Source organism: Lissotriton vulgaris, chromosome 3_1 (genome assembly GCF_964263255.1).
Source record: "Lissotriton vulgaris chromosome 3_1, aLisVul1.2, whole genome shotgun sequence".
Lineage (NCBI taxonomy): Eukaryota > Metazoa > Chordata > Amphibia > Caudata > Salamandridae > Lissotriton > Lissotriton vulgaris.
The window spans coordinates 799,980,055-800,007,855 of NC_141689.1; the positions used below are offsets into that span (position 1 = coordinate 799,980,055).

The window sequence follows — 27,801 nt, forward strand, 5'->3', positions numbered from 1 at the left end:
CCTCTCTTTGGGCTTGCTCCATAATTTAGGATTCACCATAAATTTGGGCAAATCCCATCTACAGACATTGGAAATCCAGCCCGGTCTAGGGGAAAAAGTAAATCCAGTGACCAAGCTTATCCCAGCCCTATTCAAATCCAAAGTTTTCAGGATCCGTTACCTCTTTTTCAGCCAAATCATCAGATAAGTTTGCACAACCATGCGCCTGCTTGAAATAATGGCCTCCTGTACCACAATTTTTCCTCATGCCAGGCTTCGTTTGCATCCACTCAAAGAATGCTTGGCGCAGCTGTAGTCACAAGTGGAGGTTCGATGGGAGGATCTAGTGTTTAAGGCCAGCACACCCCTCTGCAGTGGTGGAATACTAAACATTTACAGCTGAGCTGGCCTTTTCTGGACCAGATTCCGCAAGAGAACCTTACCCTGAGTTTTACCCCCTGAGTGTATGGATATCCTCAGGGAAGCTCTTCGCCTCACCATTAGGGCTTGTTATGCATCAAAGTGCAAAAGGTTTGTCCATTACTACATTCTCAAATACATCAGTGTGTTCAAATAAATCACTGTAATTAAAGCTTTCATGGAGGAACTAGAGTCATCCTTCCCAGACGACCTCCAATCCCATCCTGGGACGGTATTACTTATTTTTTTTGTTTGCGTTAAAAGGTGTGCCGGGCGCAAGCCATGAAAATGCACCCAATTACTATGTATGCGCTGCTCCAGGGAAGCTGCAAAATGACGCTGCCCTCTGTCATGTAAAAAAACTGAGTGGCTGCTTGCAGCTCCTTCATGTTTTCACAGTGCAGGTGGCAACCCTCCTGCAATTTTGAAGGGGATTTGAGATCCCCTTGCAGGTGGGTGCTGTCAGTGACTGCACCTGCTTGCAAGGGGATGTCTGGTGTGTCCATAGGACCCCTTTCCCTCTCTCTAGAGTGGTGTTGTTGGGGACCATCTAACTACCAGTGTTTTTCCACATTCAACCACAGTAGCAGAAAGGGCACTTAAAAAAAAAAAAAAAAACCTTTATTATACTATATAGATAGTACATAACCTGTGTTTTCCGAAATGCTTGTATGTAGCCTTCTCAAAATCCCTGTAGAGCGATTGCTAGCTCAAACCAAGGAATACCTCGCTGGCTTGTCAAATGCATAGAAACTTGCTATGCCAAAGCTAAAAGACTGCTTGGAACATCTCCAAGGCCACATTCTACTAGGAAAAAAGCAGAAACCATGTTTTTTTTTTAGGGCACATTCGAATTGCAGACATTTGTGAGGCTGCAACTTGGTCCATACCACACACTTTTACTAAACACGATTGTGTGGACGTTCAAGCACCACAGCAAGCCAAAGTGGGCCAAGCTGTCCTATGTACACTTTTCTAGTGTTCTGCAACATCCCTTGGCTAACCACAACCTTACAGGGAAACTGCTTTCTAGTCTATGTATAGCATGTGTATCTGAAGAGGGAGCCAATGTTGATGTTCAATTCTGCCTAATGGAGTCACTACACCTTGTGATTCAACAGACTTTAGTCGAACAAAATCAAGTTGTACATGTCCGAGCCCAACACTAGATGGTAGGATTATGCATAGCATGTGTATCTACAGCACTACATGCCACAAAGCAATGTATACCGGTTAAGTAACTTTTTCCTTAAGTATCTGCCAGGTCATCATTTGAACAACTACAGTTTGTTCTAAATCTCCTTGTAAGTTTACTTTTGAATGAGCAGTCCTGTTGACCACTTTCCCTGCTTCCAGAAACCTCCACTTGCAATCCCTGCAGATAAGTCTTCATACCTTTTTAGAAATGAAGGCAATGCTTAAGATCTATTTACAGACCAGTGGTTGTTGGAAACTACACCATGTGTAAGTAGCCCCAGATGTCATGAGGGAAAATGAGGATGGCATTAAATGTTTTTTCAAAGGTTTCTTAGGAGTATTTTTCTGATACTGAGAAGAAAGTGGGTCAATCACAGTGCTCTTGCAATGTCTCTTTAGCGTTAATCTTTCTGCGTATGTACTTGAAAGTGACAAATAGGCATTCTTATATCATGACTGAGACACAAACTTTCACTTGTAGAGCCAAGCCCTCTTTAGCAATTACTGCATTGACTTCCATTATAGACCTAAGAAGTCCGCACCAGCGAAATAGCCCTATGTATGTATGTGAATGAATGATTTAAGCCAGTGATTCAGTTTAAAGTACACAGTCACTGTTCATCTGTTTTAGTATATCAAAAAGAGGTGAGGTTAGTGTATAGGAGAAATATTGCTAAGATTTATCGCTCATGTTTTCCACAGGTATTATTTCAGTGAACTATGGGCAAGATATGTGGTTCACCTTTCAATATGGAAGAGACTCCAGTGTAAAAAAAAAAAATGCACTGGTCCGAAATGTGTCCACCTAAATATAGAGGCCAAATGAGACTATGAAAAGCCTATTGTACAGTGCACCAAATGAGGATTGCCCTGTTAATCATTAACAATCTTCCATTTTTACATCATAAAAAGAGCACCAGAATTGTCCTGCTTTAAAATCATGGAATTTCCTATACTAAATATGTACTATTTGCTTTGACTTATCAATGCAGTAGACTGTGTTACACAAAATTTCTATTTTTTTGCATAAACTATTTGAACCGAGAAAATAAGAATAATATTTCTCCTCGTTTAGTGGTGTATGAGGGCAAAGATTAAAATGTTTTTATAGAGTTCTTAAGAGCCATGCTTGACATGGTTTTCCTTCAATGCTTGAACATTTTTTCCTTTGGCAAAATTAACTTTATACTTGTATGATATCAACAATTTCTCAAGTCTTATAAAGCTATTGTTGCCCTAGGAAATCCCAAAAAAGAAATGGCGTCAAAGTAGGTGATTCCATTAAATGCTTGGGCATGTTTCACCAGAGAAATGCCACCTTTGGCAGGGTCTTTATCGGTGAACCACTTGGACATCTGCAAGGCCACACCATGGAGCTAATATCATGGGTTCAAATGGCACTATTATTGATTCTATACATAGTGCTTGATAGCCTTAAGTTAATGAGTGTATGAAACGTCCAGTTATGGAGCAAAATGATATTTGCATGTAACTAAAGTTCTCTAGTCTTGGTATCCTACACAGATTCTCATGCAACCCTTCCACTCAGTCCCTCCATCTTTTACCTTATGTGCTTTGAAATTCTGACCTTGAATGCCTCTAGAACGGTGGTTATTAACATCTGTGGACACCCACTTATTAATTACTGGAACCCGAGGACCTCTTCTGAATCATTACTGAAATTCTGGACCCCCCCCCCCAGTCATTACTGGAAGCCGGTAACCCTGGTCTAAGTATTTTCTATTATTTGAACAGCAAAACCATGCACAAAAAAATAAAGAAATTAGTCATCAAACAAACAAGTACATAAATGATCAAACATTGTATATAATTTGCAAATCAATGTAAAGAAAATCTAAGTTTTAGTTTTAATATGAAGGTTAGAGCTTTTCTGAATTCAATTTATGCCCTGCATCCATACTATATTCTGTTTCATGTACCTGCTCTGCCCCCTGCGACTCAATCGGAGTATAACATTTTTTGCCACAGATTTCAAATTCGTTCACATTTAAAAACATGTTGAATCTTTACATTTTTGCTTTTTTATTTATATACACTTTAATCTGTTAATACTATTGAGTTTTATAAGCAGTTGCGGTCCCCCCAAGTAGGCTTGGTGAACCCCCTGGGGTCCCCGGACCTCAGGTTAGGAACCACTGCTCTAGAAGGTTAGAACAGACATATGCCTCTTTGGGTCTCTGATGGATCGGGAAATGGTATCCCATTGATTTATTTAGGTAAAAACACCTATTTTCTCTCCTATCTCTTATAGCCGTATGGTTGGTCGTTACTGTATTAATAAATTAGGCTTACTATGGAATAGGAATAGCTATAAATAGATTCTCATGTTCGAAGTTTGAAATCAGTGGCTGAAATCTGGAAAGCCTCCTCTTAATTGAAGCATTGCCTTTCCAGGAGCTGCTCTGTATTTGGTTTCAATGCCTGTACACTAGAAGCGTTGGAGGGCAGAGTAAATTATGGCGGCTAAAAATTAATTCTCTTAACCTCCATTACAAGGTCCCTCCTACTCCTGTTTGGTTTCTTTCATTGCAAGTTGTCCTTGTGCTTCACTCTTAACCTCAGTCCCTCAGAACTGCTCCTTGATTTCCAACATGTTAGTCTGTGGGCATCTTCGAGTAGCATGCAATTACCAGGTTTTTTTTATGGGATCAAGGAAAGGCTGACACTGGTTACTGTTTTTGAGGAGGTGGTTACTGTTTTTGAGGAGGTGGTTACTGTTTTTGAGGAGGTGGTTACTGTTTTTGACTGTTAACGGCAATGTAACGGATTTCATGAATATTTGTCATGTGGTCTCGTTTTTTAGGTCGAGCTCGACCTGCATTCAATGCGAAGCATTGATTGCTGTCTGCTTGGAACCTATTGTCAGCCGTTCCTAGGAATGAAGACACGAGTCAGACGCGCGCTTTTGCAGTCTCAGTTTTGACCGCGGGAGCGCGCGTCTGAGCCGCGCTTGCGCAGACTAACTCGCAGCCCCTGCTTTCACTTCGCTCGCATGCATTAACGACGCACACACACAGCCAGCCCCCACCCCTCTGCATGCACACACAGGCGCGCGCACACATACACGCGCTACCGCCCCCCACACCCCTGCACACACAGACACGCACGCATACACACGCCGCCGCCCTCTGCCCTCCCCCCGACACACACACACGGTGGTTGGGTGACACGAGCAGCTGCCCTCTGCCAGGCTCCCAATGAGCGAGAGGGAGGGGCTTTGCTTATCCTTACCGGGGCTCTTCAGATTGTAGCGGGCTTCCATGGCTGCGGCTGCGGCTGCTGCTCTCACGGATGCTCGTGGTGTGCCGGGTTCATGTCGGTGTTCCGCCGCCCCAGCTTTAGCCCTGACGTGGCACCAAGTTTGTGGCCCTGCCCCGGTGCTCACACTAACGCTGCTAGCTGCAGCGCCCGGGGAGGTGACGTCAGCTCCAGCCGCTGACTGTGTCCTTCAGTGCAGCGCCGACATAGAAAAGGGACTGGTGCGGCGGAGAAAGTGCAAGCGAAACTACAGGAAGGGTAGGCGGAGGCCTCGAGCTCGCAGACACTCAGGCCATCTTATGAGAAGGAGGCTTCCTCTTCAAGTACCGTTCATCATTGAATTGAAAAAAACCAGATTTTTTAGTGTAGGTGCTGTGAAGTTTTTCCGATGATATAACCCGTTTCTATGTAATTTATGACTTTTAATTCTTAATTCATGCACTTCCCAAGTTTGATTTCAAACAGTGAAAGGGGGGATTTGTATTACATGGTGTTCGCATGTCCTCTTGCGAACATCTCCACCTTCCGGCACCCAGGTTAGAATGAATTGGCAGTCCCACACAGGCCCCATGCTGTGAGAGGAGCTCCTACTGATCCGCGATTGAGCGGCTGCCTGGCTGCTTCCACTGCACCGTGGTGATGCTAAAGTCAGTGGTCCACCCTGTGTTTGCGTCTCGCGTGACGTGTGCTGTCTTGAAGGAATGGCGGAGGGATTTGCGCTCATGTATGTCACCAGCCGTCAAAGCACCGGACACGATTTATAAAATACCAACAACAGAGGTATTTGCGCCTAGAGATTTTTGGGGCACAAGTCGGAAATATAATTAAGTGCGATGTTGGGCGTATGCAGCTAGAAAGGTTTTTGAGATCGTTCCATGCCGATTAAAATATTGGATGGAGATTGACCGAGCAGTCAAACTGACCGTCCCTTAAGATTGAAAAGCCAGGCGAGTGTCAGGTTCGTTGAATGCTGGTGACTTCATAGATGAGAAATTATTTCATTTCTCATGGTAATTGCGGAACTGCCAAGCACTTAGACCTCGGAGAGCAGATTGCGCGATAAAGGTGAAGTCATACATGCCTCCCTCCGGGTGAGGGACATGGACACCCCTGCAGGCGTCAGTGCATACTTGCCTCGTCGCTGCGCACTCTCGGTGGGAACGCGGCCTCGCGTTTCTGCCTTCTCAGGAATCAGCAGTCCGCCTTTGCAATTACATACTTTGCTAAGAAAACATCGCTGCGAAGGTTAAGTAAAGCTGAGCAGTTCAACTAAACTGCTTTCCCATTACTATTTTCTGGTGTTATTTACTGTTTTAAAAAAATTACCTGCTAGAAGCATTTTGAGGTCGTGAACGAACATATTAATATAGAGCTGCTTCGTTAATTAGGGCAATAAGGCACAACACAGCAAGTTTTTTTTGGTAATCGAGTATTGTAACATGTTTTCTGAAGTGCGTCAAAGTAATATTATGTGCACCCTAACATAGTGACCTGTTGAACTCACGTTGCTCTGTATGGTTGAGAGGGCGCTGCTATTTTCATGACCTTCCTTGTCCAATGGCCACCCTCCTCTCTCATGAGTGTTGCCACGAGCTGCAGCTGATGACTCTTCCAGCAGACGGTCACACTATGCCTTGATTGGCAGCTCACATGTAGCCATTTAGGGCCTAAGGTGCCGTGCTCTGCTCCCGCTTACTCACACTGACACTCCAACACTCACTCTCTCACTAACTAACTCTCCCACTCACTCACTCACTAACTGACTCTCCCACTCACTGTCACTAACTCACTGTCACTAACTGACTCTCACTGACCGACTCGCCCACTCTCACTCACTCACTGTCCAGACTCTCACTGACCGACTCACCCACTCTCACTGACTCTCCCACTCACTGACTGACTCCCCCACTCATTCTCACGCACTGACTCACTCTCCACATATTGCAATACAAATGCAATAGTTGTCACATTTGCAAAAGTTTAAGCTATTGACATTGTAAATGACAATGCTATTAATGTATCTATTTTCAAAACCAACACATAAATACAAAATGTGTCATTTACAATGCCAATAGCTCAAACTTTCCTAATGCGAGACCTATTGCATTGCAAATGCTTCTCACTTGTTGGCAAATCTAGTGCCAAAAGGTTGTCCTACAGATCCGATTAGAATAAATATTTGCAAGTAAAGGTGTTGAAGTGTATATATTGATGGAAAGTGCCATGGTTAAATCCCTTTTTCATTATTCATTTGAATCTTTAATTCTCCTAATCTTTCTAATCCCATTGGAAGACTCCATCTTGTCATTTGGTCTTTATCCCTACACCAGTGGTGTCACTTTGGTGATGTCTAGGACTGTATTCCTTATTGTGGTCCTGCTAACCAGGAACATTATTTAGATGCAGTTGCTTTCCTCTGACAAACCCTAAATTGTGCTTCAGCAAGATAGTAGTTCTCAGGACTCCTTTTTAGGTCTCGTAGACCTATTGCTGCCGAGTTGCCTGTGAAGCGACCTTCACAGGTGGACGAGCGCCGATTGCCCATCGTGACCGCGCACGCCCAGCCCCCGCCCCCCCAGCCGTGCACTTCTCAGTCAGAGTCAGCCATGCCTCTCTCAGTTCTTGTTTGCACACACACACTCTGCATACACACACGCAGGCACACACACACTGCATACATACACACACACTGCATACACACACCCTCACCTACTCACTGGCTCACGCGCACACACACACACAGTCACACACGCGCATCCACACACTCGAAGTGCCCATCTCCTGTCTCGCTAGCCTGATGCACCAAAAACACAGTATTTACACGTCGTCCCCCCCCCCCTACTCACCGGGCTGACTCAGGAGTCCCCCGCTGCTCTCGAGGCCGGTCTTTCCTCCTCAGGTGTGCAGGGTTAGCGGCTCAGGCTCGGCAACAGCAGGCGACGCAGAAGGTGATGACGAGCTCCCTAGACGTCCGATGTGCATGCTCACGGCACATGGAAACGCGCACAGCGTGACTTGCTCCCGTACAGCTGAGGTGCATGCTCACGTACAGCTGAGGTGCATGCTCACGTCCTTCGCTTGTTTCTGCTTGTATTTATTTAATTTCGCGGCCGCAAATGCTTGTGCGGCCGCCAATGCTTGTTACCTGAAATGAGGAGAGAGCCCGCCGCAGCAGAGCCGTCCAGCTGAAAGCTCCAGCCAGCGTAGGACGCTCCCTCCGCAGCTGCGTGTCTCAGGCATTTCGAGCAGCAGGTGAATCCAGCTCTGATTTAATCACCCTTGTTTGTTAAAAGAGAGACAGCTTAGACAGAGCAAAGAGGTTAACACTTGGGTAATGTGATAGATTAAACAATCTGAAGGTTAAGAGTAACTTTTTCTCCATATCTTAATTTAAGTATAACTATATACACCCGATTTATGCTCGTGAGACGGGGAAACCTTGAACGCATAAGTTAAGAGATAAATATGCAGTTCGTTTTTAAACAGTTGTCGTACTTTTTTGTTGGCATCTGCTGTTGTATGACGTGATGTTGTTCGTGTGTATATACTGGTCTAAAACAGACGTACGCGATTTTCTCCAGATATGAATAAGAATAAAAATCCAGCAAAAAAACATAATTCCACTGAACAGTCATCAAATAAATGTCAAACCATTGTATTTAAACACAGCTTCCAGCAAGCCTAGGGTTCAACTTCCTCTCTGATTGGCTAGTTGGCTGATTCTATTTGGAACTCTGCATGTGGGGTGGAAGAAAGCCTTCCACAGCGAAAGCTAGCATGAAAAAAGTAAGTGAATTAGATTACAAAAGGATTGAGGGGAGGGAGTGGAGAAAATATCAACACGCATTGTGTTGGGTGCTCTCGCGTATTTCCGTTGCAGTTCTAGCTCTAAACGTTTTGTTTAATTTGTGTGAAATGTGTTTACACACAAACAGTATAAAATAAAGCTTAGGACTTGCATAATTCTGCTGCAAAGGGGTCTGCGCCTATATATGGACCCCCACAAAAACGATTTTCTGACGGCGGATAGCTGAGAAAATGTAATGACAGAATGTACAGCTGACTGTTGGCTACACGGTCTGTGCAGCAGAAAAACGAAAGCAGAAATGTAAAACCCAACGCAAACCTTCACCTTTGTTTGTGAAGTTCCCTGGCTACAGTAAGCGCAGCTTTTTAATGGGTGTTTCAGATTGCAGTTCATGAATACTTTCCCCTTTAATGTTTGTATGCTGTCTCCAGAATACTTACGGACCATTGTTTATTCAGTCACCGATGGCACTTAGCAGGCTGCTTCCTTTTTTTTGTTGCTTTTTTAAATCATGGGATTGATAACGTGCGAGGTGTTGCACTCGTTTCTGGGGTGTAAAATGCACTGAGTCTGCTCACAGACCTGCAGTCGAATTTAGAGATCTACAAATTATTTTATTATCGCTCAGGGCTATATATCCTGAGCATTGCAAGAAAAACACGTTGCAAAAACGCAGAACAGCCTTTTTCGTCCTTCTTTTCCCGTGTTCTTTTTTCCGTGCTCAAATCTTGCAACTATACTTTGCCAGATAAGTAAGCTCTTTAAGCTGAATGCACGCTGCCGATTTACCAGTACATTCGCGGTATACATATGCTGACGGTGTGTGCTTTCACTTTTTTTTTTAAGCTGGAAGGCATATTTGACAGGAAGCACTCGTCTTTTATTTTAACCACCACTGGTGTGAATTTAAGAGGGCACCGATTCTTGTTTCAGTTCTCTAATTGTGTCTCACTTGTGCAGCTTGTGAAATCACAGCAGGTCATGGAGACGGAAGCAGCACCAGATGTGCGTCACTTACCAACCACCCTGTCCCTCTGCTGGTTAGTGGCTTCATGCACTTTTCGTTTACTGGCCTTATTCATCCCTACTTCTGTGGACTTGAATAGACAAACACATTTTTTTCCCCTTGGCTTCATTACGTTCACTGTGCTCTTTACACAGCTCGCCAGTTTGCAAAGCAAGTTATAGTCTTTGTGGGAAGTTTGAGGTCCTGGTGTTTATGGCAACTGTGTGTTCCACACAACTCAAATTACCTGCTTATCTTGATAGACACCTGGCTGACTCACACATAAGCTCCCATCATCGTCATAGCTATCACCCAAGGTATAAGATCAGAAGGCAAGACAATTACAATAACTTATATTTAAGTATTAATTATTTAAAAAAATTAAAAGCCATTGTTATTTGTAATATCAATACATCTAAGTCACTTAAATACAACACATATTGCATTACAAATTCTATAGGTGTCACATTTGCAAAAGTTATAACTATTGGCATTGTCATACACAATGCCAATAACTCAAACTTTAATGCTGCGAGACCTATTGCATTGTAAATGCTTGTTAAGTCTTGCCTGTGTCTTGCTGTATCTTTTTAATTAACTCCTGTCCCTGTCCTTTGTAAATGGTGGCTTTTTATTGGTCAATATGCGTAGTAGTCCCTCCTTATTACCTCCTTGTAACCTCCCATGAGGACCCCCCCAGTTACATGTGGTGTTACTCCCTAGGTTTTAATTACAGCTTCGAGGCTCTATTTTCTTAAAAGGCTTCAGGCAAGCGAAACACTTGGTCCTAACCTAGGCTGGCAGTGGATACTTTGCTCATTAGAACATCTCACATTTATGAAACTGTATAAATTTCTCTTCAACAGCTCCAAACAGAGTACAACCTAATCCGAAATATAAAATTAATGTAAACATTCTTTTGTCACATTTCAAAGTTACTAATTGTATATATGGACATAGCTATTTGAATGTACTTGTAGTACTTTCTTGCATGCAGTGCATTATGGGTAGGGTGGATTTACCATATCTTCTGCAGGGTGCAGTACCGTATGTGACCAGAAGAGGTCTGCAGTGCTGGTGCCATGCTCATTAGGGACCTCTAGGAGCAGCTTGCAGTACTGAACTGAGACATACAATGCTGGTTCCTGGCTCCCTACGCAAGCATTTGCAATGCACTAGGTCTTGCATTACTGAAAGTATAAGTTCTTGTTAATACCTCAAACTATCCGTAATGAAAGACCTATTTCATTGCAAATAATTGTTTGTGACTGTTGTGATTTCTAGATTTGACTGGAACGTTTGTCTTCTACTCCTCTGAAAGGGGGATGGAAAGTTGTGTAGTAGAACCACTGTGATAGTGACTTAATTTCCTCTCTGTCACAATGGAGAGAGCTTTCGAAAATGGTCTGTGTGTCTAGCCCTAGAGTTAATTAAAATAAAAGAAAGCAGTAGGTCATCTACGTTGGTTTTATAGCAAGTTATACCGACTAAGCAAAGTCTTACATGTGAATTCCAGGTAATTAGGCATGCCTAAAATAGCCCTTTACTTAACATTCTGAAAGTAAATTACTGTTTGACACCCTGGGTGTTGTCCCTTTGCTCAATGCATATTGATTTAAATAATACAAATGGCTGGGCATGGCAGTAATTGTATAAACTGAGTCAGCCGGAAACTAACTTATAGATGTAAAGCTGATTTGAATGACTGATCACTTTTCATAAAAGGGTGAGTAACATGACTGCTAGAGTGATTTCCCTTGAAAGTGTGACCAGTAAGTTTGTTTTATTTTCTAGTGCCTTTGGCAGACTTACTCGGTATGTCATAAAGGGAGCATGTTGTGTTTACAGATTAAAATTGAGATTGAAATCCACGTTCTGCATTGACATGCTATTTACTTGTAATGTATCATTACCATACAACATTCCTTTAAAGCCAGAACTATTGGCTTGCCAATGCTTGTTAAAGTATGCATCAAGTAAAGTATAAAGAATGAGCCTCCTAATTTCCTATTGTTGAACTGAAATCAAAGACCCACTCACCCCCAAAACCAACTTCCAGGACGGAATGAAAGATGTCGCAGAATGGATGAAGCACAGCAGTCTGAAGCTCAACTCTGACTAGACGAAGGTCCTCATCCTCGGACAATCCCCATCCGCCTGGGACTGCGCCTGGTGGCCCATGACTCTGGGCACCGCACCGACATCCACGGACCACGCACGCAACCTGGAAGTCATCCTGGACTTCTCCCTCACGATGACCAAGCAAGTCAGCGCAGTCTCGTCTACATGCTTCAACACCCTGCGCATGCCCTGAAAGATCTTCCGGTGGATCCCCACGAAACCAGAAAGACGGTCACCCAGGCCCTCGTCATCAGCCGACTGGACTACGGGAACGCCCTATACGCAGGAACCACAGCCAAACTTCAGAAACGCCTTCAGCGCATACAGAACGTCTCCGCACGACTCCTCCTCGACATCCCTCGCCACAGCCACATATCCGCCCACCTGAGAAACCTGCACTGGCTCCCTATCAGCAAGAGGATCACGTTCAGGCTGCTCACCCACGCACACAAAGCTCTCCACAACATAGGCCCCGAATACCTCAACAACCACCTCTCGTTCTACACACCCGCCAGCTCCGCTCCACCAGCCTCGCCCTCGCCACCGTCCCACAGATTCGCAGAACCACCACTGAAGGAAGATCGTTCTCCTACCTGGCAGCCAAGACATGGAACTCCCTCCCCGCACACCTACGACTGACCCAGAACCATCTCACCTTCAGTAAACACCTCAAGACCTGGTTATTCGTGCAATAGCATCACCCCCCGCCCCCCCACCACCCCTTCGCGCCTTGAGACCCTCACGGGTGAGTAGCGCGCTCTACAAATGGATTGAGTGAGTCAAATGTTTTTATTTATTTGTATTTTCTTTAATTTTCTATAATGCATTATGCATAGTTGATCCTGTTTGTACAACTCTTCTTGGGCACAAAATAGTTTCTTTGATTTCACACATCCTCATGATCGCTCTTTATCTGGACATCAAACCATGCATTTACGACCCTCCTTTGACTACGCATCAGAATAATGTTTCCACTCCTTGTTGGTTTGAATATCCTAACTGTTAAAACCACGCAAACAAAGTCGCTTGGCATTATTCCCGCTGCGCACTGCATTTCTCTTGCATCTTGGATTGGATTATTTTTTCACACACTGAATACATATGTTCATTCCCTATGTGCTGCCCATGTGATACCCTGATCCTATAGTCTTATGAACTCTAAGAAAAACGTTGCATTTTTAAATCTGCTCCTTTACTTGGTCACAAAGTAGAAATCAAGATGTTACATGCTCAAAACAAATTGTTGTAAATGCTGATTTTGTTTACTATTGAGATCATTACCCCCTCTTTCCCAGTGTCTTTTTCCCAAATCTTTCTTGATCATGTAATGTTTTACACGTGTGACGATCTGTGTTTTGGTGGACAGGGCCTCGTATTAATCTTTTCCTCCCTCGCCTCCCCTTCCCCAGGTACGATGTATGTTAAATATTTGGGGTGTGATGCTCTTCATCAGATTGTCATGGATTGTTGGACACGCTGGGATAGGTACGTGTAATATTTTGCACTGTAATTGCAGTTAAATACGCACAAATGTTTAATTTCGAGTTACCCATGCTATGTGATGTGTATGGAGAGTGATGAGTAGAGTTGGAACTCGTAAATTCGAAACGAGCAAGTCACTGGCCAAATCTGTCGCTAGTTTAGATATTGTTAGTTCTCTTGTATTAGGTAAAAGTGGCTTTTCATTTTGATTGTCCCATTTGCTTTTGTTTTTTAAACTTTCAAGCATCTGTTTTTTCTAATGAAGTAGCAGTAAAACATTTTTCTTTTTTTCTCTCCAAGGTCTGTCTGTTTTAGTTATTGCAATGGCCACTGTTGTGACGACTATCACAGGATTGTCCACGTCTGCGATAGCGACCAATGGGTTTGTAAGAGGAGGTATATAATTATTTTTATATAGAAGTAGCACTTGATGTACTCGGTAGCCAATAACTTGGGAGTTTAGTAGGTTACAATTCAGGGTAAATTTGATGGTTTGCATGCGTGGGATGATTATCTTTCAAGCTCATCAAGTTCTTACTTACCATTGAGTGCTGTAGCAGGTCGAATAATCTTCAGCCTCCTTCAGTATATGGCTAATTGGTGATTTTTAACTGTCACTCTAGCATGGCATAATCATCTTCATTCACAAAAAGGGAGGACTTTTCTTCTATGCCAATTTTGAGGGATTAGCAGGATAATTCCATTATATGTAGCCTGTGCAGCTGTAAATCACATGCTCTACATAATCTTGCTATTAAGTTGGGTGCAGACATTTGCAAGCTGTTCATGATTGAAGTTTTCAATCTTAATGTCTCGTACCTCCTTCCTATTCCCACAGTGTACCAGGACAAATACTTTATCTGGTTTGGACATTTCAGAAAGAACTCTGGACCGTCCACAATCTTTTTGTCCCTTCGGGTTAAGTCTCATCCTGCTCTGTTGTCTGAAAAATCATCAAGAGGGGCCATTGGTAACCTTGTCTATTCAGTTCTGAAATGCATCAAAGCTGTTTGCTTCCAGGTCTCTGATTTTATCTAGAATAAATTTCAGAGAAGGAGTGTGCAGATTGTCTTTTTTCTGTTCTGCCCAAAGTTTAACACCAGATGCCCTTGACCGGACCACACTGGCCTTGGCATTCCCCCAAAGCATGAGAGGGTAACCTACTGTACTTGCCTGGTGTTCATAAACAAGACAATTGTGTGTTAAGAACGCCACTGGCTTCATTACAAATTGCAACGTAAAGACCCTACTGATCTGCCTCCTACACTGTCTGCCAAAGAAATTGCCAAAACCTACTGCAAAATGAAGTCCCACCCAGTGTACAAGAGTCACAGAAAGAACTATGTCCAATTGTCCTCCCTTCTGAGGGCTCCAGAGACCTCCGGTCGGAAAGACACCAGGGCCAGGACAAAGACTGTGTACAGGCCCGCCATTCCTCGAAGATCAACTAAATTAAAGAGAACTCATGGAGATGTCAAGAATGAATCTTAATGGAGTTGGACATTGAGGCATGACCTTTTGTGCTTGGCTTCTGGCACTGATCCCTCTTGGAATCGAGAGTCTCCTTCAGCTCCAGAAAAGCCACAGCCCAAATGGCTCAAAGCCTCAGCTGATGCAGACTCTACACAGAGTCTCAAATTACGCACCTTTTGGAGTCAAAATCTGCCCTGATGCCTGCTCCAAAAGACCTAGTCATCTAGGTTTACGTCGAGTGAGCCCACCAGCGCCAGTGAGCTCCCAAAGGTCCTTGATCTAAGGAGATCCTCCCTCCCAACCATTTGAAAAGCCTCATACGCCACTGCTAAACCCTACCAATGAAAATAGTTTTTTTTTTTGAAGAGCAGCTACCCGAGGAGTTGAAATTCTCTCTAATTACAAGGTAGAACAAGGCTAGCAGAACTTAACCATATCCACCTCCAATCGCTCCGCCCGCACCTCCAACACCTACATCACTATCACCAAATCACTTCAGGAGTCTGTGCACTTGTATCGTGCAGACTAGAACCAGGGGTGTGCCTATGACTCTCAGGGCCCTTATTTTGACCCAAACCCACCTATGCGGGCGGCCGGTACATGGGAGGATTTCATTGTGACTCTCCTGCGACACAACAGTGTATCATGCTGTGCTACATGGAGCAGTGGACCACCACAAAATAGAGCTCCATGTGGTACGTGGTGGTTGTGGGGAGTTGATGACCCTTTTAAAAAACTGGAAGCATGATGAAGTATGCCACCGAACATTTCAGGGAGCCAGTAAAAGCTCTAGTGGTCATTATGGGGGCGGAGGAGGAGTGTTAACTTTCCCAAGATGACCGTCTGCTGTTCAGGGGGCATGTACTGCTGTGCTTTTTGGTAGTACATATGATTGTAGATATGGCCATGAAGAGGGCTTACACCCAGGCATCAGGGGACTCCTGTCCACCTGACTGGGAAAGTAAAAAGACAGATGCAACAAGGAAGTTTACTTTAGGGGTGGCTATCCAGTTGAGGTTAAGAACTAGTGGCAGAGGACAAGAGCATGTATGTGCTTGATGGACAACATCTATTTGGCCTGCTGTTAGACAGCATGTTGGAAAAGATTAAAATAGATAGCCACATCGCAAAAGCCGTGGTGGGGGAGAAAGTGTGGTGGGAGCTGGCTGTGGGGTTTCTGTTTGCCTAAAACACCTGGCATTGGGCCATTCAGTCACAGTCAGCTTGTAGTGGATCATTGGCTGGGGTGGACAAAACGTTTGATCTGTGGCCACATGAGCCAGTCCACAAGTGGAACAGATACCTCCAAATTCTTTAGATCTACTTTCAAAAATGGTGCTCGCCAACAACCACTATTGTAGAAAACCTAAAATGTCACACAAAGTGAGAGGGTCCCTATTTCCAGAAAGGGCGTAGGGCACCAAATAGACAAAAAGTCAAAGAGAAATCCCCCTTACGGCAATGTTTGGCACCGAAACAGTAACTCACATCAAACCCATTCAATCACCAGAACAAGACACCAACACCCTGAATAGGCCAAGTGTTACAATTTAGAAGCATTTATTTTCATTAAAAAAGATTTTCATTTCAGTTAATCTACAATGAAAACTCCTATAATTATACAAAAGATAAAAACCATGATCAAATGTTAAACAGTCAAAGGTTAAAAAACAACAATTCCACATTAAATACACAAATTATAAGCTGGGGAAAAAACATGCAAGAAAGAGATTTTCTTGTCAATAGAGAAAGCAAAGACATTTGATCCAAATCATTTGTTCTCCTTAAAATAGTTATTCTTAACACTTGTTTTGTTCAAAAGACAAATGTCTCCACAATCTACAGTCTGCCTTCTTAATCTTACGTCGACTCGTTTCGGTGGAAGTGACTGATTTAAAAAAAAAACACCTTCATCAGGACAAGTATTAACTCCTCCCATATACAATATTTTCAATCTATATCAAACAAAGAATAAATAAAAACAAACAGCCTATCGGGAATAACAATCTCATTGTACACAGTTATACAACTCTACGCAATTGTCATATCACAATTGCACAACAATACATAAGAGAAGGTGAATAAAATGGAAAACGGTGTATATATCCTGGTGACTCGTCCAAAAACATAAAATGGCCAAACTTCACCTCCAAGTAGCCACACCCACATTCCGTGGCAGATGCACTGTGGATGAATTGCTCAGTGATCTTTACAAATGGTTTTCTTCAACTGCCACTGCCTCATTTTCATTACCACATATGATATAAAACATTAAGGTCGAGACAGCCTTGGTATTCAATGCTACTGTAAATGTATTCCCATCTACACAAATATCTTCCCATCAGGCTAGACCTTCTAACCCAGCATTGTGGGTCAGCTCAGAAGTTTAAACATCAAGGAAATAAACCTAGTTATTTATTACCCACCTGATGTTTTAGAGTTTGGTTACTTACAACTGCTTTAGGTATGTTGCAAATCCTGCGGGAGGCGCACAAGCCACCATGTGGGCGTGCCATACTTCAAAAAGGTTTTGTATCCTACAAAGTAAGCCAGTCCAGCCACTCTAAGCAAAGATGCAGGATATTATTTGTTACCTGCTACAGCTTAAAAAAACTGGGTCATCCTACACTTCTGTTAAGCGATCTTATGTGCCAGCGTGCAGCCTATGTACAGAATAGGGAACACTCTTCAATCCTGCCTTAAACAGTTATTTTGAATAAGGAAGTGAGTTATACTTCCTATGACTCTATTTCCCCCTACATGGGACCTTAATGTGGAACTAACAAGACTGTGGGCCTTCATTTTGAGCCAGGGCACTCTCTTGTGAAATGCAGTTCCTCTTTTGGGAAGTGGCCCTCCTAATTGCAGTCACTTCACTAAGGAGAGTTAGTGAATTGCAGGTGCTCACAGTTGAGGAACCCTTTATACAAGTTCATAAAAACAGTGACATCCTAGGGATAAACCCAGGATTTCGAACATCATCTTTTCACATCCTAAGATGGTAGCAGCAAGGGCATTGCACACATTTGATGTCCGGAGGGTTATAATATACTAGATGAACAGTACAAAAACCTTCTGCAAATCTAAGCAACTGTTTGCAAATCCCTTATCAAGGTATGGCATTTCAAGATGGGTAGTGAAATGCGTACAGACGTGCTAGGTTGAAGCAGAACATACACAACATACTGTTCCCATGACACATTTCATTAGAAAGAAGGGTGCTACTATGGTCTTTTTAGGGAACATTTCAAAAGCAGTTATCCGCAGAGCTGGTACATGGTCTGCTCCACGCACATTCACTAAACACTATTGTGTAAACACTTCAGGTTGCCAAGAAGCTTTAGTTGGTCAAACTGTACTGAAAAATGTTTTTCTGGTGGGCACTTCTGGATTCCTCACCAGACCCCCAAGCACCAGACCGGATCCAGAGGATTTTTCAGCATAGTCCCTGCATGTCGAAGTTTGTGTTGTGTGGTTCTGTGTCGAATCCACTATGCCCCAGACGCGATGACTGGAGAGGTGTATAGCCACTACGTCTGTTCCTGTCTATCCACACATTTGTATGACGATATGGAGCTAGCTCCTACTTTTTCTCGTCCTTTTTTCTCCAGACTTTCTATCCAGTGTGTTGCCGCTTAAAATTACAAGGTCTAATTCTTGTGGGGGCTGTTGCGTGCTCATGTCTGTGACAGATTCCCCCCGCCTCAAAAAAAGTGTCTCTGGAGTTCTAAGTTGGGCCATGACTCGAAGTCATGCAAGAAGTGTGCACTGATGCACTCAAAGGTGACCTGAGACCGCAAGAGCATGCTGTGTGTCGTCCAACATCAATTAAAGTCACGTAAGGGCCTCTCCTGCTCAGTCAAGAAGGGCTGGTCCAGTGACAAGTCGTTGTCTTGATCAGAGCCTTTGGGTGATTCTAAACCTAAAAAGAAAAACAAGTTGTTCAAGCGGGCCTTGTCCCAGCCTCTCAACCCTCCCTCTGAAAAGTCACAAGGATGTCGAGGTGCATTGCAGTCTCGCTCTTGGTCCACTACTGAGGAGGTGATTTAGCAGTTGATTATAATGCACAATGAATTTTGGTGTCCGTCAGTGAAGCCTCTGCATATCAATGTGCTTACGGGAGGCCATGCTCTGTATCTTTGACACTCTAATGACTCCCTCTGCTGAACGTGTGAGCCCCATGGGTGCCGGAAGTCCGGTGCCGGAAGGCCTCCAGTTTAGTTACTGCCATTGGGTCACCCTTTGTGCCGTCTGTGCCTCCTGAACCCACTTTGTGTTCAGCTCTGGCTCCGGAGCGGGCTTCTTTCCTGGCACAACAATCTATGCCAGTTCCTTCCTCGTTGACACTAGCACTGATGCTGGAGGAGAACATGGATCCCATAGTTCTACTAGCCGAATCAGTCTCGACTTCTGGTAAAGCTGTGCTCCGGCTCTGTCCCTACATGCCCAGACCCATACATTTGGACTTTGCCTAGAAGCCGCTCTTCAGTGCGCCAACACATTTTCTGATTAGTCTGTAACCAGAGGCAGACAGTTTTTGCTGTGGATGGTTATGGTGTGAAAGTATTTCCCCCACAATATGATTGCATTTTTATATAGACTGACTAGAGGCCTTTGGCCCGGACACTTCTTTGACACGGAACTGGTCTCCCCAATCTGGCTCTTCCACAAGAGTCTGCTTCCTTCACCATGGTAATTAGTTGGGCAGTTAAAGTTTGGATCTGAAGTGCAGTGCTCAGGAGACAGTCATGCCGAGATCAGTCCAAAGCCACTACCAGATTCCCTAGGCTGCGCAGATAATCATTGGATTCTTGCTTGCGGCCCAAGCACATCGACTAGCTACTGCTCATCCAAGATGTCTAGGCACAACACTGACCCAGGATCAGCCAACTAATTCAGCCCCAGCCTGTCCAAGTAAGTGCAGTTCAGTAATCGTGCCTACAAAAGGATGTATATTTGTAGGGCAGTGGCACAGCAGCAAATTCACAGGAGGGTGGCACTAGGCACAAAGGAATGTACTTAAATTGTCATCCTGGGCATATGAGCAAGATACCTTCGTATCAGCCATCTTCCCTTTAATGCCAGTCACAATATCAGCAACATACTGACCTGATGGTCCTCCAACACACACCGTTTTCTTACACTGATTTAAGAAGTAAAAAGATGAAGCTGCCTTGGTTGCCCAACCCCCCACGTGCACATATATAAAAAAAAGCTGCTTATTGTCTTTACAGCGGCAAGAACTGGCGCACTAACATAACTGCCCAAAACGCTTCCTGAACCCGGCACAAGGAATCCAGATCTCCCCAGACTTGAAACCCAGTAGTTCAGAAACTTCTTACAAGAGAGGGAGAGTTACTGTCCAACCCTCTCGTTCATTACCCACATCCGCGTGCAAAATCTGTTATCTGCTCTAACTTTACTATAATAATATCATTAAGTGTACATGCACTTTTCAACTTGTAGGTTGACTTTGGAATTTCCACGCCATGTGTTCCCCCTCACGCTCCTCTGGTGGCTTTAAAAGGCCTCTATAGTTGGCTGCTAGGCGTAACACTGGGGCAAGAACATTCATCAATGTAATGCTAGCGGGACAGCTCCATCCCAGAGCTACGAAGTACTTTAATTTAATAAGTTCAAGATACTAGTATAAATTTAGCGATTATAAACGGTATTCACAAAATGTAAAGAAAACAAAGGACACCATTTATGTAAAATCTTTAAATCTCAAAACGTGTAGCTCAAAACTTGCTAGATGTTATGGTGGTTCTATTTCGGTTTTTTTCATGTTAGTTACTGGTGCATTTCTTTATCCTGCTTTTGCTTTCTTTTAAAGGTTTTGTATTTTTAACCGTTTGGCTCAAGCAAATCCTAAAAGCAAACTAACATACTGAAATTAATCTCATTGTGCCACAGTTTAAATCCTCATTCCTGCAGTCTTCATGGAAGTTCAAACGGGGGAGGTTCTATGTATTTGTAGCCTTAAAACCCGAGAGTAACCTGCTGCTGTGTAAGTGCATGCCGAGAGCTGTATTGCAGAAATGTTAAGGGGGCCATTTCTTTAAAGGAAATGAAATATTCTGCAAGTGCAAGGCATAATTAATGTCCGCGTCATCCCCAGGGCAGAAGGATAGTATTAATAGGTATGTATCTTAGAAATGTAACCCTTCAACAAATCCAATTGTGTGTGAGACAGCATTTAAAATGAAGTGGATGTCGTAGACCTGGTTTCCATTTTCTGCCTAAGTTAATAGCTATGGAAGTAATACCACATTGAGTATCTATTTTTACTTTTAGGTGGGGCGTACTATTTAATTTCCAGAAGTTTGGGACCTGAATTCGGAGGAGCAATAGGCCTTATTTTTGCGTTTGCAAATGCTGTTGCTGTAGCCATGTACGTGGTTGGTTTTTCCGAAACCGTCGTCGACATACTTAAGGCAAGTGGTTTAGTTGATGTACTGTCAATCACTTCTTTTGTTTTTGTAACGCTGTTATTGCGTTGAATAAATGTCGGTTTTCTGAATCTCTGACGTTTTTCCATCACCTACAGGTTTCTATTTATTTTGTAGGTTTTCCCATCAGCATTACTGCAGTTCTTGAACATCACGTTCCACTGTCTTTCTTTATTAATATTTAGTAAGCAAATTACTATTTTTAAGTTATTTATCAATTTGTCTTGTATCCAAAGACATGGAACGGAGAAATTCTGGCATGTCAAACTGCTGTAGTTGGAGACTCATTCGGCGTTGCTTGTATGTGAGACAGCAGGATGGGGCAAGAGAAGAGTTCTTTAACTGTTTAGCAGGCGGGACAACCCATGTAGGAGTTGGCACGCTCCAAGTGAATAAAGTCCATATCACGTTTAGCTTTAAATGGTAATTTGCATCCAAACATTAATTAACTGTTGTGCTCATTTATTTAAGGTATTATCGAAATAAATACTCATAATGTACTTTCAGAATGCAGTGTGTGGGCTTTTTTGCACCTGGTATAGATGAAAATGTAATTGAGAGATTCTGGTATGTTGTCTGTGGTAGAAATTGCTCTGGGCCTCAGATGATATTTGACACTTTTTTGCACTACAGGCATAGGGCTATATGTATCCATACATTTCCCCATAGACACAGAATGGGCAAAACCCTTTGATACATCTAACCCATGTTTATTTCATCTTGCAGCTTGCTATTTTGTACTCTGGCCTTATCATTAGTTATGTGTTTAGAGACAGTCGACTTTTAGGTGTGTTGGCTTTTCCTAGCTAATGCCTGTATTCTTTTTTGTTTTTTTTTGTTTTTTTGTTTATTTATGCAGCCATTTGTTTTCAGCTAAAAGATTGTGGTAATAGGTCCTTAAAAGAAAAGGCAAACCCCAATAGGTGGATGGTTCCAGTGCTTTATTTTTTATTTTTCGCTATGTGATATTGTGTGACTTTAGCTCCCAAGATGAAGATATATGGGGTATTTTCAGTGAGCTTTTTGGGACGAAGCCTACCAGACACTGCTGCTTTCTGGGTTGCTCACAAAATCTTGGGACATTCTGAAGGCTTCCATGGGAATGCACTCTGTGCCCCGCCATTCCACTAACCTTTAGCCATGCAGTAGCCATGCTGGTGTCCAACATTGCTAAAACATTGGCAAAGCCAATAAATCTTGCATTGGCGAGACCTATTGAATTTGCCAGTGCTCACGAGTTGCTGCAAGAGCATTTGAAACATGAAATGGTCTAGTGTGTGTGTGTGTGTGTGTGTGTGTGTGTTTTTTATACGGGTGAGTGTGCAGGGTGGGGGCTTGAGTGTGGTAAAGTGCCTTATTTCCAGAACTAGAGGGTGATTGATTGGGTGCAGGGGTGTTTGTAATCATGAATTCGGATCTAATTAGAAAGAAGTCAGTTCAATGTCTTAATTTACCAGATTCTCGGCATTTGTTCCACAAGAGGCAGAACTACCACTTTGAAAATAGTCTACATGATTGTAGCTTCCAAGGTCTAATTATGGTCTTTTTTTCGGACCTGAAACTGGCAAACCCAGCTGGGTATCTTGACACTGTGTTTGGCAAGTTTGTGACCTGCCACAACCGGGAATGTCACACAACGATAACCTGCAGCTGTGTGGTTGAGGTGAAACACTGCTCGTAGCCCTTTCAGTACATTGTAGTCAATAAGGCCCATCTGTACAAACTTGCAGTTCCTTCACTGATGGGGTGCTTGATGACGCGATTTTGTTGTTTGACCGTGATTTGGGAGCTGTCCTTCTTGCAAATGATGTTTGTTCCACATCTGCACATAATCGCAAGGTTTATTTGCTTGGTCAGTTTAACTTTGCTGCTTTGCCGTTTTAGCCTAGTTTCACAGTCCCCGTGATCAATTGAAGACCATTCTGTCTCATCCGGACGCTGATAATGAATGTTTAAGAGATCCTGATTTCAGGCTCCTAAATTGACTAGTATTGTTAAATGTGCACTCCCGACCTTCTCAGTGGCTTTGTACACATTACCAAAATCTGCTAACTAGGCCAATTGCTGCATCCTTTTCAAAGCTAGTGTGTGATGCGCTGTCCCGGAGCGGTAAGGCGTTAACAGGTTCTTTCCAGTGCTCTTCTACTGTACTATTATTAGAACTAAAATTAATTTCTGGGTCTCATCTGGGCAGTGTTTATTGAATGTTACCGGTGCTCTTTTTACGCAGGCTTTATTGATTGAATGAAAATGTTCCATTATCTTGTGAAGCGGAATGATATTGCTCTCCCCTGGCTGTTGTAATAAAGTGTGCATTTCTTTTCTAGGAAAATGATGCCATTATGATAGACGGGATGAATGACATCAGAATCATTGGAGCCATTACAATAGTAGTTCTCCTGGGTATCTCTGTAGCAGGCATGGAGTGGGAATCAAAAGTATGTAAGCACATCAGTCGAAGCATCTCGATAAGGTGTTTTCATATCCTGCTGTCAATGGCTAGGCATATTTTAATACTTTTCTTTTTAAATGTGTTTCTCATGAGGAGTCTTTTTTAGTACGTATTACAACTCTTTTGTTGTCCATACCGGTTCATACATGAAGGGGGTGTTTGTTTAGAAATCCGTATATTAAGTTTTAAATTGATTATTCCACTTGCCCCTAACTATTTACAATGCTGTTTAGGGATAGAATCCTTTTTTCTTCTCCTTTTGTGATGCAGCATTTATCTTTGTGTGGATGAAATGGTTTTTCACTATTTCCACCAAAATCAGTTGCTAAAATAGCAATACATTTCCTTTTATGTAGATGTTTAACCAGTTGATTCTCTGAATGTCTATCATCTTGTAATTTAGAGATCTAAAAATGTTGAGACTTTCCTTGTTTTTCAAATTGCCTGTTGCTCTATCTTGGGGACGGCTGCTACAGTTGTTATGCCCAAACGAGATCAGTGGTGTAATTTGTTAAATTTAGACTATCTTCTTTAGGCAGTATTTTCTTTGCATTAATCTCATTTAGCAGTACAGATTTCTGAACAGTTAAGTAGGTTAAATGTTAGTGCAAGTGAATACTTGATGTGTAGTGCCACTAAGATGGATAAAAGGTCTTCACAAAACTCTAGTTGCAAGGAGGAGGGACCATTCTGACGCCAACTCATACATTCAACGTATGCAGATTGCTTGCTTCACTTCCCTGTTGCCCCACATCCCTAGCCATTATTAACTGTCTACTTGATAATTAGATTGCAAGACCTAAAAGTATCCAGATCTCTTTATGCTCCACTCATCCACGCCGAAAGGAATCCTTGTGCTATCGGTACCACAAGTATAAACACAAAAATATTTACCCTCTTGCAGAGCTGTCACGTTTAACACTGAAAAATTAAGAAATTACTAATCAGATTGCCCCAGTGAATGGTGTTCAATAAGTCATTATTGAAATGGATAAATGAACCCCATTGTCACTCATGCCCCCAAACCTCAAGGCTAAATTTGACTGTGCTGATGGTGCAAAACATGCAATGTGGAAGATACAGTTTCCTTTGTGACGTACTCTGAAACAGCTAATTTTCTGATCGTCCCAGCGACAATAGCACATTTTTCAGTGAAGCTGTCAATGTAAGCCCCAGCCAGGCTACAGCTTTAAAAAATGTGGTACCTATAGTTCTGGCTTTGTGATATTACGCTTGTTATGATGGTGTTGCAGAAATGCTTCATTAAAATTTGCAAAATAGTCACCTACTTGTTATGTTGAACACCTTCAGTCTGTGTCAAAATTGTTAGTGAATACGGCCTTTCCATTCACACATTATGGGCATGATTTTAAATGCTGTCTGAAAACACTTGGAGATTTGTCTGGTAAATCCGGTCCTTTGAAGACCGTATACCGGCTAGAAGTGCTGATTCACTTGCATTTTCTTAGTCACATTCTGCTACCTCGGAATTCAAAGGGCATATGTAGACATTGGGTCAGATGTACTAAGGTCGGATTTCCTAAAAGAGGTCAGAAATTGCCCATTGTGAATCAGATTTTGTGAATCATCCTATGTGCTAGCAGGTCTCCTTGCAAAATAGGGACTCAAGAGAGGTCCCAAAACAATCTACCTAATGTTCATTAGAGGGGTTGCAATTTGTGTCTGCATGCGATAGCAGCTATTAAATGAATGGTGGACTACAATGTACCGCAGACCACCATCTCTTTTGATTGCTGCCTAAACAAGATCTTTTTTGTGTTTTTTTTTTGTTTGGTTTTTTTGCTGCCTGTATTTCTTAAAAGTTTTTGGAAACCAGACCATCTCATTTCTAAAATGGAAAGGTGTCCAACCAGTCAGTTCACATCTCCGCTTGTGAGTCAGCAACTGATCAATGGTTTGCAATTGGAATTATAGTTGGACGCAATTGATACATATCATATTGGCTTGCAGTTTTGAAGGCATGCCCCTTTCAAATTATAATTTACTATGGTTCGGAAAAATTTTTCGATTCAGAAAAGCTTTCCCACCTAGCGCAATGGAGTTTGTTTGAATCTTCCTGAAACTTTCCAAAAGCAAAGTTCATCCACCTCAGATCCTTCCTGTAAAGTTTCGGGGGGGATCGGCCCAGCGGGGGCTGAGAAAAAGGGGGTCAAGCGTAAAATTTCCATGCATTTTACATAGACTGGTTTAAGACCGGTTATAGCAAAAACTGCTGGATGGAATTACACCAAAATCAGCAGGGAGCAAGCCTTGGTCAGCTAAATATGCTTTTTTGTGATTTGGCGTAAATCTGTTCAGTAGTTTTTTGAGATCTAAAGGATCAAAAATAATTGTATATTTTGTCAGTTGGGCTCGCGAGAGCCTAAAGTAAAAAATTGAGGCATATGACTTGTCGAGAGGCCATTTTTTCTTGTGAGCCTTTACGCTCTTGCGCTCTGATTATCTGGCTGTTGGATATTAGAAATTAAATTGCTGCCATTATTGTTTATCCTGAAAAATTGGAGGTATTCTGAAAATGAAGTAAAAAAAGGTGTATAAGGGGGCAGCAGAAAAGTAATCTGTCCCCCATAGACTTGGGGAGGTGTCTAAGGGGTAACTACGTGGAAGATAATATATGTATATTGTTCAAGTAATTTTTATAATCTTGCAGGACTCTCGTGTGATTAATAGTATAAAAGAGTAGATGAGTTCTCAATACACCTTATTTGTAGGATTGCATATTGTGGTCTTTGTAGTTTGAGAGGAAGTGTGTAAGATATTCGATTAAATTGTTCAATCTTTTTTTTTGTTTTGTTTTATTGTTATGATCTCGCACGATCAGAAAAGCTAGGCAGAAATAGGTGATTGAATACACTGCTCAGCACACTTGTTACTGTATGAAGGAGTCTTACTGGAGTTGCGGTTTATCAGACTCTACTATTTATGCTAATTTGTTTAAGAAGAGTTGTGTGTAGTTAAGGCTCATTCAATCACCCTACTATGCACACCCAGCATCTGAGAGCGAGGTCTGAAAGGAGAGTCCAATCCCTCCCCACACACACTATGCACACCTATCATTACAGAGAGGCCTGTCCCGCCACACACCCTGTTATGTTCATCTGTCACCTGAGAGACTCGTCTGAAAGTAGAGCTCAGTCCCTCCCCACACCCTACTATGCGCACCTGTCATTACAGCGATAGGTCTTTGCAAAGAGTCCAGTCCTTCCATACACCCGATCATGCACACCAGTCATATGAGAGAAAGGTCTTAAAGGAGAGGACAATCCCTTCCCACACCCTGCTACACATGCCCGTCATCTTAGAGAGGTCTGAAATGAGGCCAGTCCCTCTCCACACCCTGCTACGCACACCCATCATTAGAGAGGCCTCATCAAAGGGGCTAGTCTCTCCACACACCTGTCATCTGAGAGAGCAGTCTGAAAGGAGCGCTCAGTCCCTGCCTACACTCTACTATGCACACTTATTGTTGCAGATAGAGGCCTGCGCAGAGGAACCAGTCCCTCTACACACCCTAGTATGCACACCTGTGATTTTGAGAGTAATGACTCCTCCAAAAAATATTGCTTGCGAAATGTCTCTAGAGTTACAGTAAAGGAGCAAATAAACTATTTCTATTGAATATTTACTTGTTTAATACTCAAACACAATTTACGAAGAGTTTACAAACCGTGAACCATAGCCTGGTTTGTTACAATAAAGAAAGAGAAACTCTTACTAAAAGAATGTCGGATCATAACCTATATTATAAAGTAATTCTACCTTACACACACTCTCAAAAATATTTTTTTTTAAAACCCCTAGTAATTTACTGAAAAAAACGAAGGTTAAAGGAAAATTATCGTTGATTTTGTCAGAATGAACATTAACGTTTTGAACTGAAAAAGGCAAAACTCAGAAATTTACCAGTTATACTTAGCAGCTCTAACTAGAACTTTCCCAACCTGCCATGCACTGCTTATGACCTCACATTACCTCGCTCATGGCATGTCTTCTGACGTCACCGATTTTTGTAGGACCTAATTTCCATAGGAAGAGCATTTTTTGTTTCGCCAATAACTTTGGTGCGCTTGACAAATCTTCATGAAAGTTTGACAAGTTATACATCTGGCGG

General features: G+C 42.7%; 1 protein-coding gene across 1 annotated transcript in view; it reads left to right on the top strand.

Annotated features, from left to right (window-relative positions):
- SLC12A2 (solute carrier family 12 member 2) overlaps positions 1 to 27,801 on the top strand; it is a 394,678-nt gene that overhangs the window by 110,270 nt on the left and 256,607 nt on the right. Inside the window, exons 3-6 of the mRNA XM_086961116.1 lie at positions 13,220 to 13,295; positions 13,593 to 13,688; positions 21,063 to 21,202; positions 23,545 to 23,655. Of these exons, the coding sequence (XP_086817242.1) occupies positions 13,220 to 13,295; positions 13,593 to 13,688; positions 21,063 to 21,202; positions 23,545 to 23,655 (423 nt within the window). The remainder of the gene's footprint in view (positions 1 to 13,219; positions 13,296 to 13,592; positions 13,689 to 21,062; positions 21,203 to 23,544; positions 23,656 to 27,801) is intronic.